Below are 17500 nucleotides of genomic sequence, written 5' to 3'. Positions count from 1 at the left end.
AACCAGGAGGAAATGGAAGGCTTTCCTTCTTGTGAGGTCTCTTTTCATGACAGCAGAAAATAGATCCTTCATCAGTGACGGATTTACTCAGCATCATTATATTAAAGCAGAAAAGGGTTCAATAAGAAAATACTTTTAAGGTAGAGACTATTGAATATACCAGACAGGATACTTCCAGTGATCCAGGTAGCATACGTAGATTCAGCACGTTTGGACTTTTATCAGTGGTGGAAGCACTAGACGCACTGTACACGTTGGACTCACTGCATTTGCTTTTCCAGGGTTGCACTGAAAGCAGGCGGCTGGAGTCAATGATGATAGTACATCATTACCAGAACCAGTGGTGTGAACCTGGGGTTATCAAAGAGATCTCTGTTCCCATCCCACCAAGTCGAACTGAAAACGTTCCCCTGTACTGACTCTCTCTCTCTCTCTGTCTCTCTCTCTCTCTCTCTCTCTCTCTCTCTCTCTCTGCTGAGTCTGGTGATGTCAGAGTAAGAGAATGAGCGTAATGTGCCAATGCAAAACACACCGTCGTTACTCAGAACACAACTCTCCTGAAAGGGGTTTTCGGGGGCACGCCATTGAGAGAGCACCAATATTTGGCTTGTGTGGAGAGAAGCAGTCTGTCACCCTGACTGTCTGGAGAACCAGACAGTAGCATCGCTCATAGGCCCGCTCTCTGCCAGATGCTGAATAGTAGGTCAGTATGACAGCATATGGTTTGCATTAGCTTCTCCTGCAGGGAGGTGCATGCTCAGTAACACCCCCCCCCCCCCCCCCCCCCTATTTTCAAAGTTCTGTGCTCCGTTTTCAACCCCTGCACTGCTGACACGGTTTTCGACGGAATTCAAGCTTCTCGGAAAACAGGGTGAACGAACACCACTTCGGTGGAGCTGGGGAACCTCGTAAAAAAGCTCTGTCTGCATGTTCCTGGCGTTCCATATGCCGTCATATAGAGGCTCTGAGTTCCGACCCATCGACTTCCAGAACAGATGGGAAGTCAGACTATATCATATAGTTCTGGCGTTGTGCTCCTGATGGTGTAGAATTGACGTTATGGATGGATATCAAATGGATATCAAACGCTGGTCTGGGACATACTAATGTCACAACATTCTCACAGAAGCTACTCTGGATGATAGTTATTCATTAGATTTTATCCCCTTGTGGTTTGTTTGTGCAAATGAAAAGGTAAAAGGACGAATGAAACATCAAACAGGTTCAAATTAAAGCATTGCTTTTAATTTAGCTTTTTATTAAAGATTTAACATTTTCATTACTTTTTACGAGGAGCTGCTGTCGACCTTTTCCCATTCAGATCTGCCGGTCGGACCTGATTCCACATCCTGCCATGGTAAAGCCTGGCTCACATTAGAGGATCCCACTTCTTGGTGACCATTCATGATGTCATTAACAAAGCAACATCCCCTGTTTGGCACTACTGTACTAACTTAGCCTTATTGTGGAGATCATGAGATGAGGAGATGATCATGGTGAACGTTTTCTTTCCAAACCAAACCCCATTGTTGTTTTCTGACAACCAAATGCTCCCTTTTCTAGGGATTCATTTCGTCTATAAAGTGTGGCCATTATAGCCTGTATAAATAATGTTAGGGTTTCTCCTAAAATCTAGTGGATTTGGATCAAGCCATTGATGATATTTATTCAAACCCAACTTGATATAAATGTACTACCTCATCTTGTCGTACTACCGCATCTGTGTAATGAATTCCATAAATCATTCTTCTTTTGTTTTGATCTTTCCTCAGACAGTTCAGTCATGACACAGTCATAAGAAAGGTCTTTGATATTCTTTGAACTCATGAAACACATCTCTGGGCAGCATCCTGGAGCAGTGGTGGTGGGCAGGTGCTGCCTTTTCCCCTCTGTAATGTGATCGCTCTGTGTGCTGCCGCCCAGCTCACTATCAGCTCCTCTCCTCTCCTCTCTTTTCCTCTCCTATCCTCTCCTCCCCTATCTCCTCTCCTCTCCTATCCTCTCTTCTCCTGCCCTATCTCCTCTCCTGGCTCAACCCTGGTTTCCTGCTCCCGATCCCTGGGTTCAGCTCTGTGCTTGTGAGCCTCAGCCTCCCCAAACACCACCAACATCTACCCATAAGGACCAGTACTGGCAGCCCAGAGGGCCTCTACCCTCACAAGCTCAGCTGAATTGAGTGCACACAATCTGTTCTCCCAGAGAATGTCTCCTATTACCCAGTGAGAGACAGGGAGAACTGGGCCACGTCTTTGATCCACAAACGTTGTCCAGCCCAGGCAACTTATGATCAGACTTCCAAAGTCTGATGTGTTCACTCACAGATGATACGCACCTGTTCCTCTTTGGGAAATAATTAAACAGCTGTAATGTTTTATGGGTGTTTTAAAGTACTTCCCTTGAAGTAAAGAGTCAATATATATTTCAAGCAATTTCATACTAGACAGACACTAGTGTCTAGACACACTAGGTCAGTTTATTTTCCTACCTCGTGTTAAGGATAAATGACTATGTGGTGTTGCAGGACCAAATCGTCTCTGTTACTGTGGTATCAGCCGCATTGGGTTCAGCTGAACTCATCTGCCTGGCTGTCTGTTTACCCTCTTGCCTGTGGAGTTGGACTGGGATGACAGAGTTGTGTTTGCTCACCAGCATACAGACAAACATGGCCTGAATTCCCTGGCTGATGACTGCGTTCCAGTAGAGGATGGCTCATCGCCCAGGTCTATTCATCTGTTAACTGGATGGATGGACAGATAGATAGATGGACAGATAGATGAATCATCAGAGTGAGTGAGAGTGTCAGTAAGTGTCGCTTCAGTGTTACAGGTGCAACATCGGATGAGTAGGTCCTTTACACATACTTACTTTGCACTTTTCCTAACCTTCCAGGGGATTGTGTGTGTGTGTGTGTGTGTATGTGTGTGTGTGTGTGTGTGTATGTATGTGTGTGTGTGTGTGTGTGTGTGAGTGTGTGAGTGTGTGAGTGTGTGAGTGTGTGAGTGTGTGAGTGTGTGAGTGTGTGAGTGTGTGTGTGTGTGTGTGTGAGTGTGTGAGTGTGTGTGTGTGTGTGTGTGTGAGAGAGAGGGGGGGGATTGTTTATCAGAGTGTGTGTGTGTGTGTGTGTGTGTGAGGGAGGGGGATTGTCTATCAGAGTGTGTGTGAGTGTGTGTGTGTGTGTGTGTGTGTGTGTGTGTGTGTGTGTGTGTGTGTGTGTGTGTGTGTGTGTGTGTGTGTGTGTGTGTGGTTGAACTGGAACCCTAATGTATTTGTTTTTCCTTGGTAGTTTTCATAGATCCCTTTAGATCCCAGTGTAGACTCTCTCTTGTTATACTTGTTTAGTTTGCTTCACAGCCTGTCCTCAATCCAACAAGTACATCTACATCTACAGGATGTCTATTTGCATGGTGCGTGTTTTCTCCCCCGTCACAGACAGCTGTTGACAGGGAAAAACGTCACGCAGCCAAGAGGAGCTTCTTTTATCTTTTGGACCTGTTTCCCACCGTCACGTCATATCAATAGATTGTAGGCCTCTGCCTCAGTGCCGCCTGACTTACCCTCTCACACTGCCCAATAGAGACCTTATCACCCCATCTCAGCCTCAGTCACTGTGTCCAAGGTTACCATTGTTGTTACCGTTGTTTTCAACCGACAGTTCAGTTCTTAGAGGAAGTCTAATAGCACCAAAGGTCATCATGACTGTTCCATAATGATCACTAACGAGTGCACTTCCCACTGTGTATCTTGTGCCAGTAATGATAGCAATAACCTCCTCATTGGCTATACAGCGGGAGTGGGAGAACGTTGACGGGATTACATCCACCAAACATCAACTGGAGCCGACAGTGAAACTGTCTACACTGTTCCGATCACTGTTTCACGATCACAATGACTCTAGACATGCTCTTTTCCCTTTGATTTGATTCAAATGACTGATCTGCAGGCCCTTTACTATTCTAAAGTGACAGAGAGAATGTCTTATTAATGTCAGGGAATCAAGCGATCAAACAGCTCTATATTCATCTCTTCAAAGCTGGCATGGACTATGAAAACACCCTGCTGGCTAGTGGCTACCTATATCATTTTGATTAATTCCTCTCCCATTTTTACTGCGCCTGCCAAAGCCTTTGAAAAGAAGATTTTATTTGAGAAATGTGTCCAAAGATATTACAGTTAAAGTCTGGTATGTGAACATGTGCAACGTGACAGTTACTTTAAACAGATTGAGATTCATTAAAGCATTCCATTTGTGGAATGTAAATGTTTGTTGCTGGACTGTACAGTATGCAAGACATAAAGCTATGCAGCTGTATTTGGGGTTCCTGTTTCCCTATGTGAGACACCTGCTGCTATTTTTATGCACTCTTTGTGTCTAAACATTTTTCCGAAATCTGGTCAGCTGCTTGGCCTTATTCACTCAGTTTCAGACAGACATAGAGTGAATCACTGGAAACACGAACTATTCCAAAATAAATGCTTTATATTGGTCCGTTTTGGGGCGTGCGGTCTGGAAACACCATGACAATAGTGTCGTCCTGCAGCATCCTACCCAGACGGACCGTAAAAGGGTGGATGTGGACCGTGTGCCAGCGCTTTGTGTCGCAGGCCCGGGCATTTGACTGTGCTTGGCAGGGTTCTCTAATGCTTTCTGGGGAGGGAGAGGTCATAGCTGATGACTTCCTGAGTGTTTTCACGTCAGCTCAGATGGGAGTTGCGCTGCTCTCTGGTCCCTCGCCAAGCCAGCACCCATTTCCCGTAGGCAGTGAGTGGAAGTTACCGGCATTATCCCACTGCCCTGCCTGGTTTCATCAAGGAAGACACACACACGATCCCTATCAGTACTGAAGTTCACTGTATTCAGCTGTTATATATCCCAGCCTTTCTGTCATCGGATAGTCATCGCCAATCTAGGTCTATGGGACATCCCTGCTTTGATTAGCACAGTTGAAAGGTTGAGTTATGTGATATATAGCGGGGGTTTTTGCAAAGGGAACGCACACTCTTTTAATTCAGATGCCAAAAATAGATGCCAAGCTGAGAGGTTCAGCCCTCGCTCATGTTTAATCAAGCTCCCACATATGCCTGGCTTTGATTAGCTTCTCAGTTAAGCCTCTCTTTTGTGGGCTGCTAAATTGTGCTAATATCTCTTAAAAAGCTGTTGTATATCTGTACGAATCTGTAAAACGTTGTTTAGGCAGAGGGACGTTTTATGGGCAGCACTAATTTATGCACTGTAGACTTACTGTACCGCTTTGAACCGTGTGTGTGGATTGCCCTCTCTATGTGCACAGCGGCATAGAGGCCCAAAAACCAATATTGACGTGTATAGAAATCCCATTGTGTCACACACTGCCTCTGTTTGGATAGCTGATATTATTGATGAAGTCTGTTATTTGTCTCTGTGTGTTCTTGGTGGTGTGTGCTCTCGGCTCTCGGCCCCACTGGCCTGTCTACTTTGTCAGACGTCTATCTGGCGTCTGAAAGGGCCGCTTCATAAGCAGGAGGGTTGGACGTAGTGGAGCCGGAGAAGGAAAATGACCCATAGTGTGCACCCAATGAATACACGCACAAGGCCCTTTTTTCTGTCTTTATGCCATGCACAAGGCATGCCATCATACACACCCAGTCAGTCACACCCTTCATGACGAAGTTGGCTGTGGCAAAAATATTTCTGAGGTGCTGCTGTAGCCTGTATCGTTCTCCTGCCGCTGTCAAAGATATCTCTCACACTCTCGGTTGTGGCTATACAAATCCAGGCCGCTTAAAAAGCACTTAGCGTGTCTAGAGAATTAGACATCCCGCCTCTTTGCTCCAGGCACACCATTTAACAGTGAGTGTGACCTTCGGTCGCCTATCTCACAATAACTCGAGGCCCCCTCGGCCCCTGTCAGCCTTGCTGTACGTCAGCGGTACTGTACCCAAGACCCAGACAGTTTTGGTACACATTGTAGCTAAAAACAACTCATCCGGCCTTGATGTGTTTTCCAGCACCCTTCCTCCTGTACTACTCTGTAATCCATTCAGGAGCTGTCTGGGCCTGCTGGGAGGTGCTTTTCCTCATATCTGTTTAAATGAGCCAATTAGTCCAGACCATAACCCATGACTGCTGCCGGGCCTAAACCTCACTACTTCAGCAGAGGGTAGTCCTGGAGAACCAGGCCGTTTAATGGCAACAGCCTCGTTAAATGAGGACATGACTACTAACCGATTCAGCCAGGGGATATATCTCTTAACTCCCTGAGAAAACGGAGGATGTATCATGTCATGAAACTTGAAAGCTTAGTGCTGTACTATAAGGTTCATCCTCTTTCATCCCGATTGAAGTGTGTGGGTAGTGAAGGGTATAGAAGGGATTGAAGTGTGTGGGTAGTGAAGGGTATAGAAGGGATTGAAGTGTGTGGGTAGTGAAGGGTATAGAAGGGATTGAAGTGTGTGGGTAGTGAAGGGTATAGAAGGGATTGAAGTGTGTGGGTAGTGAAGGGTATAGAAGGGATTGAAGTGTGTGGGTAGTGAAGGGTATAGAAGGGATTGAAGTGTGTGGGTAGTGAAGGGTATAGAAGGGATTGAAGTGTGTGGGTAGTGAAGGGTATAGAAGGGATTGAAGTGTGTGGGTAGTGAAGGGTATAGAAGGGATTGAAGTGTGTGGGTAGTGAAGGGTATAGAAGGGATTGAAGTGTGTGGGTAGTGAAGGGTATAGAAGGGATTGAAGTGTGTGGGTAGTGAAGGGTATAGAAGGGATTGAAGTGTGTGGGTAGTGAAGGGTATAGAAGGGATTGTGTAGTGGCTAGGTGTTTGACGGGCAGGGGATTTCACAGTTGAGAAGCAGAGTTTGGCTTAATGTTTCACTCATAGGGTTTTCTCTGAGAAAACATCATTTGGAGTGCTAATTTATCCTATGAAAACATTTCAGCTTGGCAGAGGTGTTTTATTTTGGGTGACACACTGACCACCTCCAGAGAGTGCTTCCCATGTTCCTCCATGAATGAGTATTAATCTCAGACCACCCAGAAGTGTTCCCTGGTCCAAAGAAAAGAGATGGAGAATGACCAGCGAGACTTGATATAGGCTATGGATGTATAGTATGGAATGGTGATGGTGCCAACAACAGGGATGTTTACCAGAGATCATTGACATAGATCTACTTGTTTTAGAAAGAGAGAGAGAGAGAGAGAGAGAGAGAGAGAGAGAGAGAGAGAGAGAGAGAGTGAGTGAGAGCCCTGTTGACACAGCAATGTTTACTGATGCTCAGGAGATGTACTACAGAAAATAGCATACTGTATCAACCTGTTGGGGTGCTCGTAACGCACGTAATCGCAGGGTCCCTGGTTTGATTCCGGCCATCGACCTATCCTGCATGTCATCTCTCCTCTCTCTCACCCATCCTTCATGTCAATCTCTGCTATCTCTATCCAAATGGAAGCAGAAAAGCCCTAAAAACATCCCCAAAAACTAAATCTATAAATCAACCTGTTGATATGATTGTGTGACGCTGGAAAATAACTAAGTGCCGCCAGCTATTTGCTGCTAGAAATATGTAATTGTCATACAAAGTCACACAAATTGTCACACAAAATCATCTATTTGAGACAAGCGTGACTTTTGGCTTTGGAAAAAACATGATCTAATAATAAGCATTTGCATACATTCACTTCCTATTGTAGGGCTTGAAACTACAGTAGGAGCTTTCTGTCAGTCTGAAACTTGAGACTGGATAAATAGGAGGCTCTATGTGGCACAGGAAATCATGGGTATGAATGAGAACCCACTGCAAATGGTTTGTTTACATTCGAGCAGCAAGAAAAATAGTGAGGCTGCTCTTTAAGGGAGTATCTATGGTGACACGTCCCCTTTGTCGGTTTTCCAAGGCGTCCCACCCTGTATCCCATAGCCTGTGATATTACATTACATTAGACTTTCTGCATGGCGAGGAGGAGTGAATAAACATAAAACAAAAAAATAAAAAAATCTATTTTAGGAAAAGGGATCTAATTGCAGATGTTCTCTCATGAGATGTGTCATTTCAAATGCATTTCCATAGAGCCAGTCTATCTAGTTAGGAGGAAGTGCTGCTGTATTTAGGACAGAATTTCCAAGTAGTTCTTCTCAGACATTTTGAAACCGCTCCTATCTCAGCTTACCTCAATGCTCCCTAGGGAACACACACGACAGACACCCCAGTTATCCAACCTAGGCTGCTACCCAGCCCTGCTACTGTACCCAGCCCTGCTACTCTACCCAGCCCTGCTACTGTACCCAGCCCTGCTACTGTACCCAGACCTGCTACTGTACTCAGCCCTGCTACTGTACCCAGACCTGCTACTGTACTCAGCCCTGCTACTGTACCCAGCCCTGCTACTGTACCCAGACCTGCTACTCAGCCTTGCTACTGTACCCAGCCCTGCTACTGTACCCAGACCTGCTACTCAGCCCTGCTACTGTACCCAGCCCTGCTACTGTACCCAGACCTGCTACTGTACTCAGCCCTGCTACTGTACCCAGACCTGCTACTGTACTCAGCCCTGCTACTGTACTCAGCCCTGCTACTGTACCCAGACCTGCTACTGTACTCAGCCCTGCTACTGTACCCAGACCTGCTACTGTACTCAGCCCTGCTACTGTACTCAGCCCTGCTACTGTACCCAGACCTGCTACTGTACCCAGCCCTGCTACTGTACCCAGCCCTGCTACTCAGCCTTGCTACTGTACCCAGCCCTGCTACTGTACCCAGACCTGCTACTGTACCCAGCCCTGTTACTGTACCCAGACCTGCTACTCAGCCCTGCTATTGTACCCAGACCTGCTACTCTATCCAGCCCTGCTACTGTACCCAGACCTGCTACTGTACCCAGCCCTGCTACTGTACCCAGACCTGCTACTCAGCCCTGCTACTGTACTCAGACCTGCTACTGTACCCAGCCCTGCTACTCTACCCAGCCCTGCTACTGTACCCAGACCTGCTACTGTACCCAGACCTGCTACTCAGCCTTGCTACTGTACCCAGCCCTGCTACTCAGCCTTGCTACTGTACCCAGCCCTGCTACTGTACCCAGACCTGCTACTGTACTCAGACCTGCTACTGTACTCAGACCTGCTACTGTACCCAGCCCTGCTACTGTACCCAGCCCTGCTACTGTACCCAGACCTGCTACTGTACCCAGCCCTGCTACTCAGCCTTGCTACTGTACCCAGCCCTGCTACTCAGCCTTGCTACTGTACCCAGACCTGCTACTCAGCCCTACTCAGCCATACCCTGCCCTACCTGCCCTACCCATCCGACTTGCACTTTGTCCACCTTACACTACCCCTCAGTTATCATAGGTGGGGTGCGATAGGCTCAATACAATTATGTAACACAGTCTTTAGAAAATCGGGCTGCTCTTTCTACTTGTCTTACGTAACGGACTAACAGAGCTATATGCCAACGCTGGCCCAGATACACAACAACAGTGGAAGGAAGGCCCCAGTGAGTCAGGAAGGCAGCTCCGGGTGCATTATTGATGCTGGTATTTCTTTTCCAAGCAGGTGATCAAACACAGGGCAGGGTGAGCTGCACTAGTGCAGACTGAGACAAGCATAGCCCTAGAGACTGTATGGGCAACTCCCACATTAATATAGGCATATCTGACAGGGCTGCATGTGTACAGGTGTTAGTTTATGGCTGTCAGACAAACATTGGCAGTCTGGTCAGTGCAGCTCATATTTTTGGTTAAGAGGGGCCTGTTTCCACTGGCTCTGGCCTGGGTCTCGTCTTTAATGGGGAGCTACTGCTGCCAGGGTTGGAGCACCAGACTGGGTCAGAGTTGTTTTGACTGATCGTGGCATGACAATTATTAGTCGGCGGGTCTGGGGAGTGTTCTGTAGGCTTGGCACGGGTGTCTTCTCTCCTCCTCTGGCACGGGCCAGCTGTGGGGTTGGCTCCCTGCTGGCCCTCTGTGTCCTGTGCCCTGCCACTCAGCAGGCGTTGCCATGGTGTTGACCATGGTCAGGTCTGGGTCGGTTATATTGCTGAAAGTTTCCAGCATCAGCTCAGTGGAAGAGGCTGGGGTGTCTAGGGTGCACTGTGACCCTAATGAATATCCCATCCCACGGAACGGAACTCCTGCACCGCCTGACTCACAATATCTCCACACACTTTAACTCTGGCTCATTGTTTGTCTCCTGTGTTCTCCTCTTCCCTTAGAGACGGTAACATCTGAGTCATCATCTGATGTTCCACTCTTTGATGGTTGTTTTGTTTTCTCCTTCTTCTTCTTCTTCTTCTTCTTCTTTTTGCCATTAGGAGATTTACTCTCTCTCTCTCTCTCTCTCTCTCTCTCTCTCTCTCTCTCTCTCTCTCTCTCTCTCTCTGTCAGCATTCTGTCTACGGCACTGCTCCTCAATGAGTGGTGCAGACTCAGCACTTTCTCCAGAGCCGTGATAGAGTCCAGGTGGAAGCAGCACTCTTTAGAGAATGGGAAATCTATTTTTCCTCCATTTAACTCACATCAAACTAACTAATGTTTTGGACCAAAATCATAACCAGGACGTTTTTTTGCTTTTGGCAGTGCAAACCTGAAATAATCAGGGACACGAAATGACTTCCCGAGTTGTTACCGTCCAATTAGCTGCTCTGGTTTAAGGTCAAAGGTCATAGCTGATGTATGGCTGGGTGACCTGGTGGTTTAGCGGGGTCATGGAGACAGGATGTACTAGCTGACATCATGCCTTCCAGGGACAGATCTGTGGGTGGGCAGGATGAAGGGTCAGTGATCATGTAGTCAGATAGGTTTGTGGTGGTGGCCTGGGGTTTTCCTACAGTAAGTGTACGTACATTTGTCTTAAGCTTTTCTTAAATCTTAGAAAATCATCTTAGTTCTCCTCTGGATGGGGGTGGGGGGGGGGCGGACTTTGTTTCTACAGTATTGTATATTGGGGCCTTCCAATCAGAAATCAGGTCAACCAAACTGCTATATGGTAGCACATGTATGCACTTATCCAACACTGGGCAAAACCCTCGCACGAACAAAAGACATTTGTACTGCAGTAGCCTATTCCTGGAGAAATCCCAAGCAATATCCGCTGAGATGCCAACATTTCAGTGCTGCTGCTGAGCTATGGGGCGCTTTTCCCATGTCGTCCAAGACGTGGTACAAACAAATCTGGCTTTGGTCAGTGGCTGTACAGAAGTGTGTCTAAGGCCGGTTTAGGCTCCCACATCCAATAACAGCCTCCATGTCTTCATCTTAACCAACCAACCAACCAAGCAGCTTGGACGAACCTCTCTACTCTCTCTCTACCAGGACCAGCACTTCATTAACAGCCCTTCTCCTAATCTGTTGGTCACAGCCCAGAGGCTGAGACTCGGCCAGGGTCTGTGCCAAACCACAACATGCTGGCCAGCGTGCGGTGCAGTCACAGACTAGTGCAGCTGAGGAAGGGAGGGAGGGAGGGGAAGAGGGAGGGAGGAGGCTGGCTGTGTATCGGCCTGCTATTGTTTTGTAATATGATATCAGGGCAGCGATTATTCCATTTATCCTTTTGGCTCACAAAGACAGTGAAACACACACAGGCAGTCTCCAAATGCTGTACCTAAATGATTAGCGTGACACACTGAATAGTATGGGTGTACTCATCTGGAAAATATTACATTCTAGATCATAAAGAACAACCCCTGATTTCTGTGTGAATTTATTATGGACTTAATCAACTCGTTGGAGTTGGAGGAGAGAGATCACGCTTGTGGGTTCTGACTTGGAACCGAACGGGATCCCAGTTCTGCTGTCGAGCACAGCCCCAAAAAAGTGGTCTGAACACATGGTGGGCTGTGCGTCAAACCCAGGAGTGGAAAAGGAGAACAGAGAAAAAGAGGGGAATGGGGGGGGAAAGTACCGCCTGTGATACTGAATCAAACCCAGCCATTTCCTGTGCCCTAAACTCAGCTCGGCACTCTCCATATATGGTAATGGTATTTGCATGAAAGAAAGCCTGGCCTTATGGATCCCGGGGCTGGTGCAGGAATTCCTCAAATGCTGTTGGATTACGTTAAGGGAAAAGGTCTGGTCTTATCCCAACATCGGGAGACTTGTGTGAGGGAGGTGATGTGCTTTCTCAAGAGGGAGAATGAGATGGAGAAAATGAATGAGTTTAATCATAGATCTTCTCTGACAAAAGTCACAGTCATACTTCCTGGGGTCGGTGTTGTTTTGACATGTGTAGTCGTATGATATTTATGGGAATTGACGCGTAGCAGAACAGAAGCATAAACCATTACTTTATGACTAATGCTCTGTGTACACACACACACATACACACATGCACGCACACACACACACACACACACACACAGTGTGTGTGTGTGTGTGAGGTTGTTACTGTAAGCTGTGCTCAGAGCAGAGCGAAGTATGTGTTGGTTCCATGGTTCCATGGTGATGTTATTATTGTTAGCTAGCTGCTAGTGGTCCCCTGTGGGGGTGCATGCATGCTTTCTCAGACCTCCCCCATCACAGACCCACCTCAGCTGGGGAATCACTTACCAGAGAGCACAACATTCAGCTCTGGGCTCGATGTCAGCTCAGTCGACGACACACACATAGGTGGGTTCCAACCAGCCAAGTGTTCACTATCAGTGTTTACTGTATGCGAAAAGCATTCATTCAGCAGATTGAAAATGATTGTAAACATGGAAAATACTTGAATCCATTTTCAATACTGTAGAGTTGTTGAACTTTTGCCTCCTGTGTTTCTGGCTCACGACCTCTCCCACTAGAAGCAGTATGTTATCATTCCTAACCAAGCTGGGAGAGGATATATATAGCAGTCTAAAATGGCTGGCTCTATTTTATTTAATCCAGAAATAGAGTGGAGGTTACAGTATAATAAGATGTACCTATGGCAGGGATTTCTATAGATCTTTGCGGTTTTATGTATTTGTGGAGCATCTATATTGCGTAGTGCAAAGTACAGGTGTGTGTGTGCGCGTGTGCATACTCGTGTATATGTGTGTAGTGTGTAGTGTAGTGTGACAACACTTCCCACTGAGGAGTTCTCTACTTCATTCACACATAGTCTGCATAGACGTGTTTACGAGATCCCATGGTATGACATCACATGTAATGTACCCTGCTCAGTTTGCGGAGGAGAAGGCAGCCTTTTCTTCTTCTGCTTCAAAAAAAAAAAAGTTGTAAAACATGATAATGGGTACCGTCTGGAAAATTAATCGAGCGGTAATTCACTCAGTCTTGCCTCCTGAGTTAAAATGCACATCGAAATAGGCTAAGAAGCTATTAACATTCCTCAATATGTCCCATGCTAAGGCTGTGAGTCTGTAAAGAGAGAGTGGTATTTATTTTCCTGGTGTTTAAGAAAATGTAGCCACCCCTGAGAATGTGGGGGGTTCATTTGTGCCGTCTCTCTCCGTCTCTGTGTACGAGTCAGGGAGTGAGAGTTACCATGGCTTTCCATTGGTCAATTATCTTCTGGGGTGTCACTTTAGTTTCCAGTAATTTAATCATGGTTTAGCCTCTGTGTTGCTTTAGCGTTGTGAGTTGATTTAGGTTTGAGAACAAATGTGTGTTTTTCATCTTAAGTCACACACTACTGTACCATTAGCTACACACACTACTGTACTAAGTCATTGTCACCAGTGTACCACTGACGCTATTCAAAAGTATTCAAAGCATTCCCCATAAAAAACAACAATCACAGAAGTGACAGTTCAAAGGCCTCAGCTCTTAGTTCTTGAATTTGAACTTTGTGGAATGGACAGTATTTTGTACTTCAGCTGTTTCTGGTAGAATGTTGTTTGTGTCCACCTCTATGTTAGGGTTAGGAGTCAAGGTTAGAGGTTAGGGCTAGGGTCAGAGGTTAGGGCAAGGTTTAGAGGTCAGAGGTTAGGGCTAGGGTTAGTGGTCAAGACTGTATGGTTTTAGCCCATAGTTACGCCCTATCTTTTGTCTTTATCTCTCATTTTATATCTCTCTTTTCCATTATTTCTCTGTCTCTCTTTCCGAAAAAAGACTTAACTGCTGTGATGATGTTTCCAGTGTTGACCAATGTTCTGGTTCCTGTCTGTGGCTTTGATTGGTCCCCCTGTCCAGGAGAAAGAGACTCACTCCTCACAGCGTATTGTGGTCCTCTCCCACAGTAGCCAGATGACACTGAGTCATAGCTCATGATGAATGACCTCAGCTTTCTGGAGACCCGCTCTCAGCAAAAACAACACAGGAACGAAGGGAGGATGGGAGGAAGGGAGGAGGGGAGGAAGGGGGGGGGGAAGAGGGGCAGGGAGAGATTCGACAGCAGTCAGGACACAGCATCAAAAGAGTCGACAAAACCAGAGAAAGCAATTTTGGAGAGTCCTGATCTTGCACCTTTTTATACGTTTGAGAAAACAAAGCTCAGCGTCTGTTTGGGTGGAAGAGGGTTGATGCTCACCTGTTTCTGTGTGAAAATGTGTTCATAGGGGGGAAGCCCAAGTTCTTTTGAAATATTGAGCAGTTTTCTCCTTTCTTGTTGCTGCACTTTTTGGCTGCCTACTCACATGCTCTCACATGAAATGTTATGATGTCAGCCTTATTTAAAAATAACGCTACTGCTCATGATTTATAGGATACATATACAGTATATTAGACCCATAGTAAATGGATCTGTGCCTGGTTCTCTATATAGCAGCTGGTGTATTTATGTTTTATTTGAGAAACTCATCACGTGTATGTGCATGTGTGTGTGTGTTTTCTAGGGGAGCCGGGGCCACTACCGGTACCACTGGCAGAGCCACAATGTCAAGCAGAGTGGCGTGGACGACATGGTGCTGCTGTCCAAGATCAACGAGGACGCCATTGTGGACAACCTCAAGAAGAGATACATGGACGACTACATCTTTGTATCCTTCACTGTTCACACCCGCACGAAGAATAGCAGGGCCCCGCCACTCTCACACCCCTTCCCAGAATAGCTCAGTGATCATCCTACAGTCCTATAGTCACTCTGAGTAATGAGTCATGACCTAGTCTAGTGTTTGAGTCTCCAGAAGTCCCCCTTCCCCCCGCCCCCCCCCCCTCTACAACCCCACTCACACCCCCAGCCTGCAGCACCATGGCTGGGGGAGAAGGGCCTCTCTGTGCCCCTATCTGGACCCCTGACTCCAGTTTCCGTTTTCCTTTCTTCCCCTCAGGCTGGGATGGATCCTTATCAGGTTTATTCTGGTTTGATCTCCCCATGCAGTGAAAGAGGGGGGGGGGGGGTGTGGAGAAATCTACAGTAGGTCTAGCACTGTCAAGTGAATGTGAGCGCAGCTACTTTCCCACAACAACAGTGGTAGTTTTGATTAAATCAGTGTGTGTGTGTGTGCTGGGAGCACACAGAGGCCAGATCCTTAAAGAGCCCCCTGGCGAAAGATACCTATGGAATACTGAGATGGCTCGCTAGGAGTATTTAGGTTCACTCTTATAGACTCTTTGAAAAGAGATGTTGTTGAATATTCCCGAAGGCTATCGTTACTCCGACCTCCTCTGAGTCCTGGCAGTGTTGCCATCTAGGATTATGGAGCTTAGAGGATACGGGCCATTTTAGACTTTAAAAATTCGGAGTCAATCCTTTGAGTGTGGTCACAAAATAGCAAACAACACTAAAGTCTTCTAGCGAGTGCCGTACTGGGCTGGGGTCACTGCAGGCCAGCCTCAATACCAGCTTTCTGTGCCGTGAGCAGCTTTGGACTGTGGAGCCAAAACCTCACTTCACTACACTGCAGGGCTGTTCACTGGGATGTGTGAACACTGGGCCTTTACAACACTCCGGCCCAATCACCAACAACTCTAATGCAACCACACAGACGCACATTACCCTGACGTCATAGGCCCAATTACTGAGAGTTAGGTCACTTTTCCCCATTCACTCCAAGAATGACTAAGTCAAGATTTATAAATATGTTCTGAAAGTTCATTGCAATAACATTTTCAAAGGAGTGAACTGTGGAGTGTCCAGCGGGTGCTGGCGGCTTGTTTTGTTTTTGTTTCGATGACGATTGTGCTGTAGTCGTTAACGCAGACTTGCTATTATTAGTACATCAAGGTAGCGGTGTATCTTCAGTCGGTGATCCTTGACCTATGACCTCCTCAGACGTACATTGGCCCTGTACTCATCTCTGTCAACCCCTTCAAGCAGATGCCCTACTTTGGGGACAAGGAAGTGGAGATGTACCAGGGCGCGGTGAGTCTGCATGTCTCTGTTGAGAGGAGTGAGAAACGCCATTTGGGTCGTTCCTATTTATAGGAAAAAGATTATCCATAGCAAAAGACAATGTCGTCAACTTTTCGTCAACGATTATTTTGTTGGAGTTGAAAAAGAAATTATTTTTATGACGATATTAACAGTATAAAGAACAAAGGATTATAAATGAACTGGGTTAGGTGTGGTGCAAATCCGTTTTCCAGCAGCACCCTTACTTGGCCCAGATGTTTGCAGAAACTTGCCTTACCCATTGAAAAGGCTTGGCAATACCTTCATAGAACAGCCTGTTCAAGTCTGTGTTCTTTGAAGTGTTCTTGGCCAGCACACTCAAACTGGCCTTGGCTCCCGAATCGGACGCTTCATAAACTCCCGATGCTTGATAAAAACTCTTAGCCCACTGACTTTATTACTTAATTACATTAAATACTCCTAATTCTTTTTTTTTACGACCTTTTTGCTGTCTTTATAGTCAGTTCCCCGCTTCAGACCAAGACCCACCCAGTTATGAAGCGAAAATACTTTGGTAATTATTTTCCCTCCTCTTGCATTCCACCGCCCAGGCCCAGTATGAGAACCCCCCCCACATCTACGCCCTGGCAGACAACATGTACAGGAACATGATGATCGACCGCGAGAACCAGTGTGTCATCATCAGGTAAGAGTTTGAGTCCTTGTGTCTCTCAGCTACCGGCCTCTGCCTCCCTTCAGTCTCCCTGTCACTGTTTGTGTTTGAGAGAGCAGCAACCACAACAACAGAGCTGGTATGTGAGAAATGCCTGAGGGAATGAGGGAGGGATCTGGCACCTGACAGAGATAGAGAGAGAAGGTACTGATGTTCATTTGTTTGTGTCTCTCTGTGTGTGTGTGTGTGTGTGTGTGTGTGTGTGTGTGTGTGTGTGTGTGTGTGTGTGAATGTAAAAATGTAAATGTAGATGTAAATCTAAAATGTAAATGTGTGTCTGCGTGCTCGTGTGTGTAAATGTAAATATGAAATGTAAATGTGTGTGTCTGTGTCTGTGTCTGTGTGTGTGTGTGTGTGTGTGTGTGTGTGTGTGTGTGTGTGTGTGCGTGTGTCTGTCTTTGTGTGTGTGTGTGTGTGTGTGTGTGTGTGTGTGTGTGTGTGTGTGTGTGTGCGTGTGTGTGTGTGTGTGTGTGTGTGTGTGTGTGTGTGTGTGTGTGTAATGGAGACACCAGTGGCTGATGAAGGTTATGACAATAGATGTCAAGACAACAAAAGATCAGATCCAACAGGTTCCACCACCTGAGTGTTGACAGTATTTCAGCCAGTCACCTGCTC

General features: G+C 46.5%; 1 protein-coding gene across 2 annotated transcripts in view; it reads left to right on the top strand.

The window, feature by feature from the left end:
- The window catches only part of myo1ea (myosin IEa), a 56568-nt gene that overhangs the window by 2344 nt on the left and 36724 nt on the right, over positions 1-17500 (top strand). For both annotated transcript variants that reach the window (XM_080542367.1, XM_080542366.1), the window contains exons 2-4: positions 14714-14857; positions 16093-16182; positions 16764-16858. In XM_080542367.1, coding sequence (XP_080398493.1) covers positions 14714-14857; positions 16093-16182; positions 16764-16858 — 329 coding nt within the window. The remainder of the gene's footprint in view (positions 1-14713; positions 14858-16092; positions 16183-16763; positions 16859-17500) is intronic.

Source organism: Nansenia antarctica (genome assembly GCF_963989245.1).
Source record: "Nansenia antarctica genome assembly, chromosome: 1".
NCBI lineage: Eukaryota > Metazoa > Chordata > Actinopteri > Argentiniformes > Microstomatidae > Nansenia > Nansenia antarctica.
Note: the sequence above shows the minus strand (reverse complement) of the source record. Positions and strands in the feature narration are given on the sequence as shown.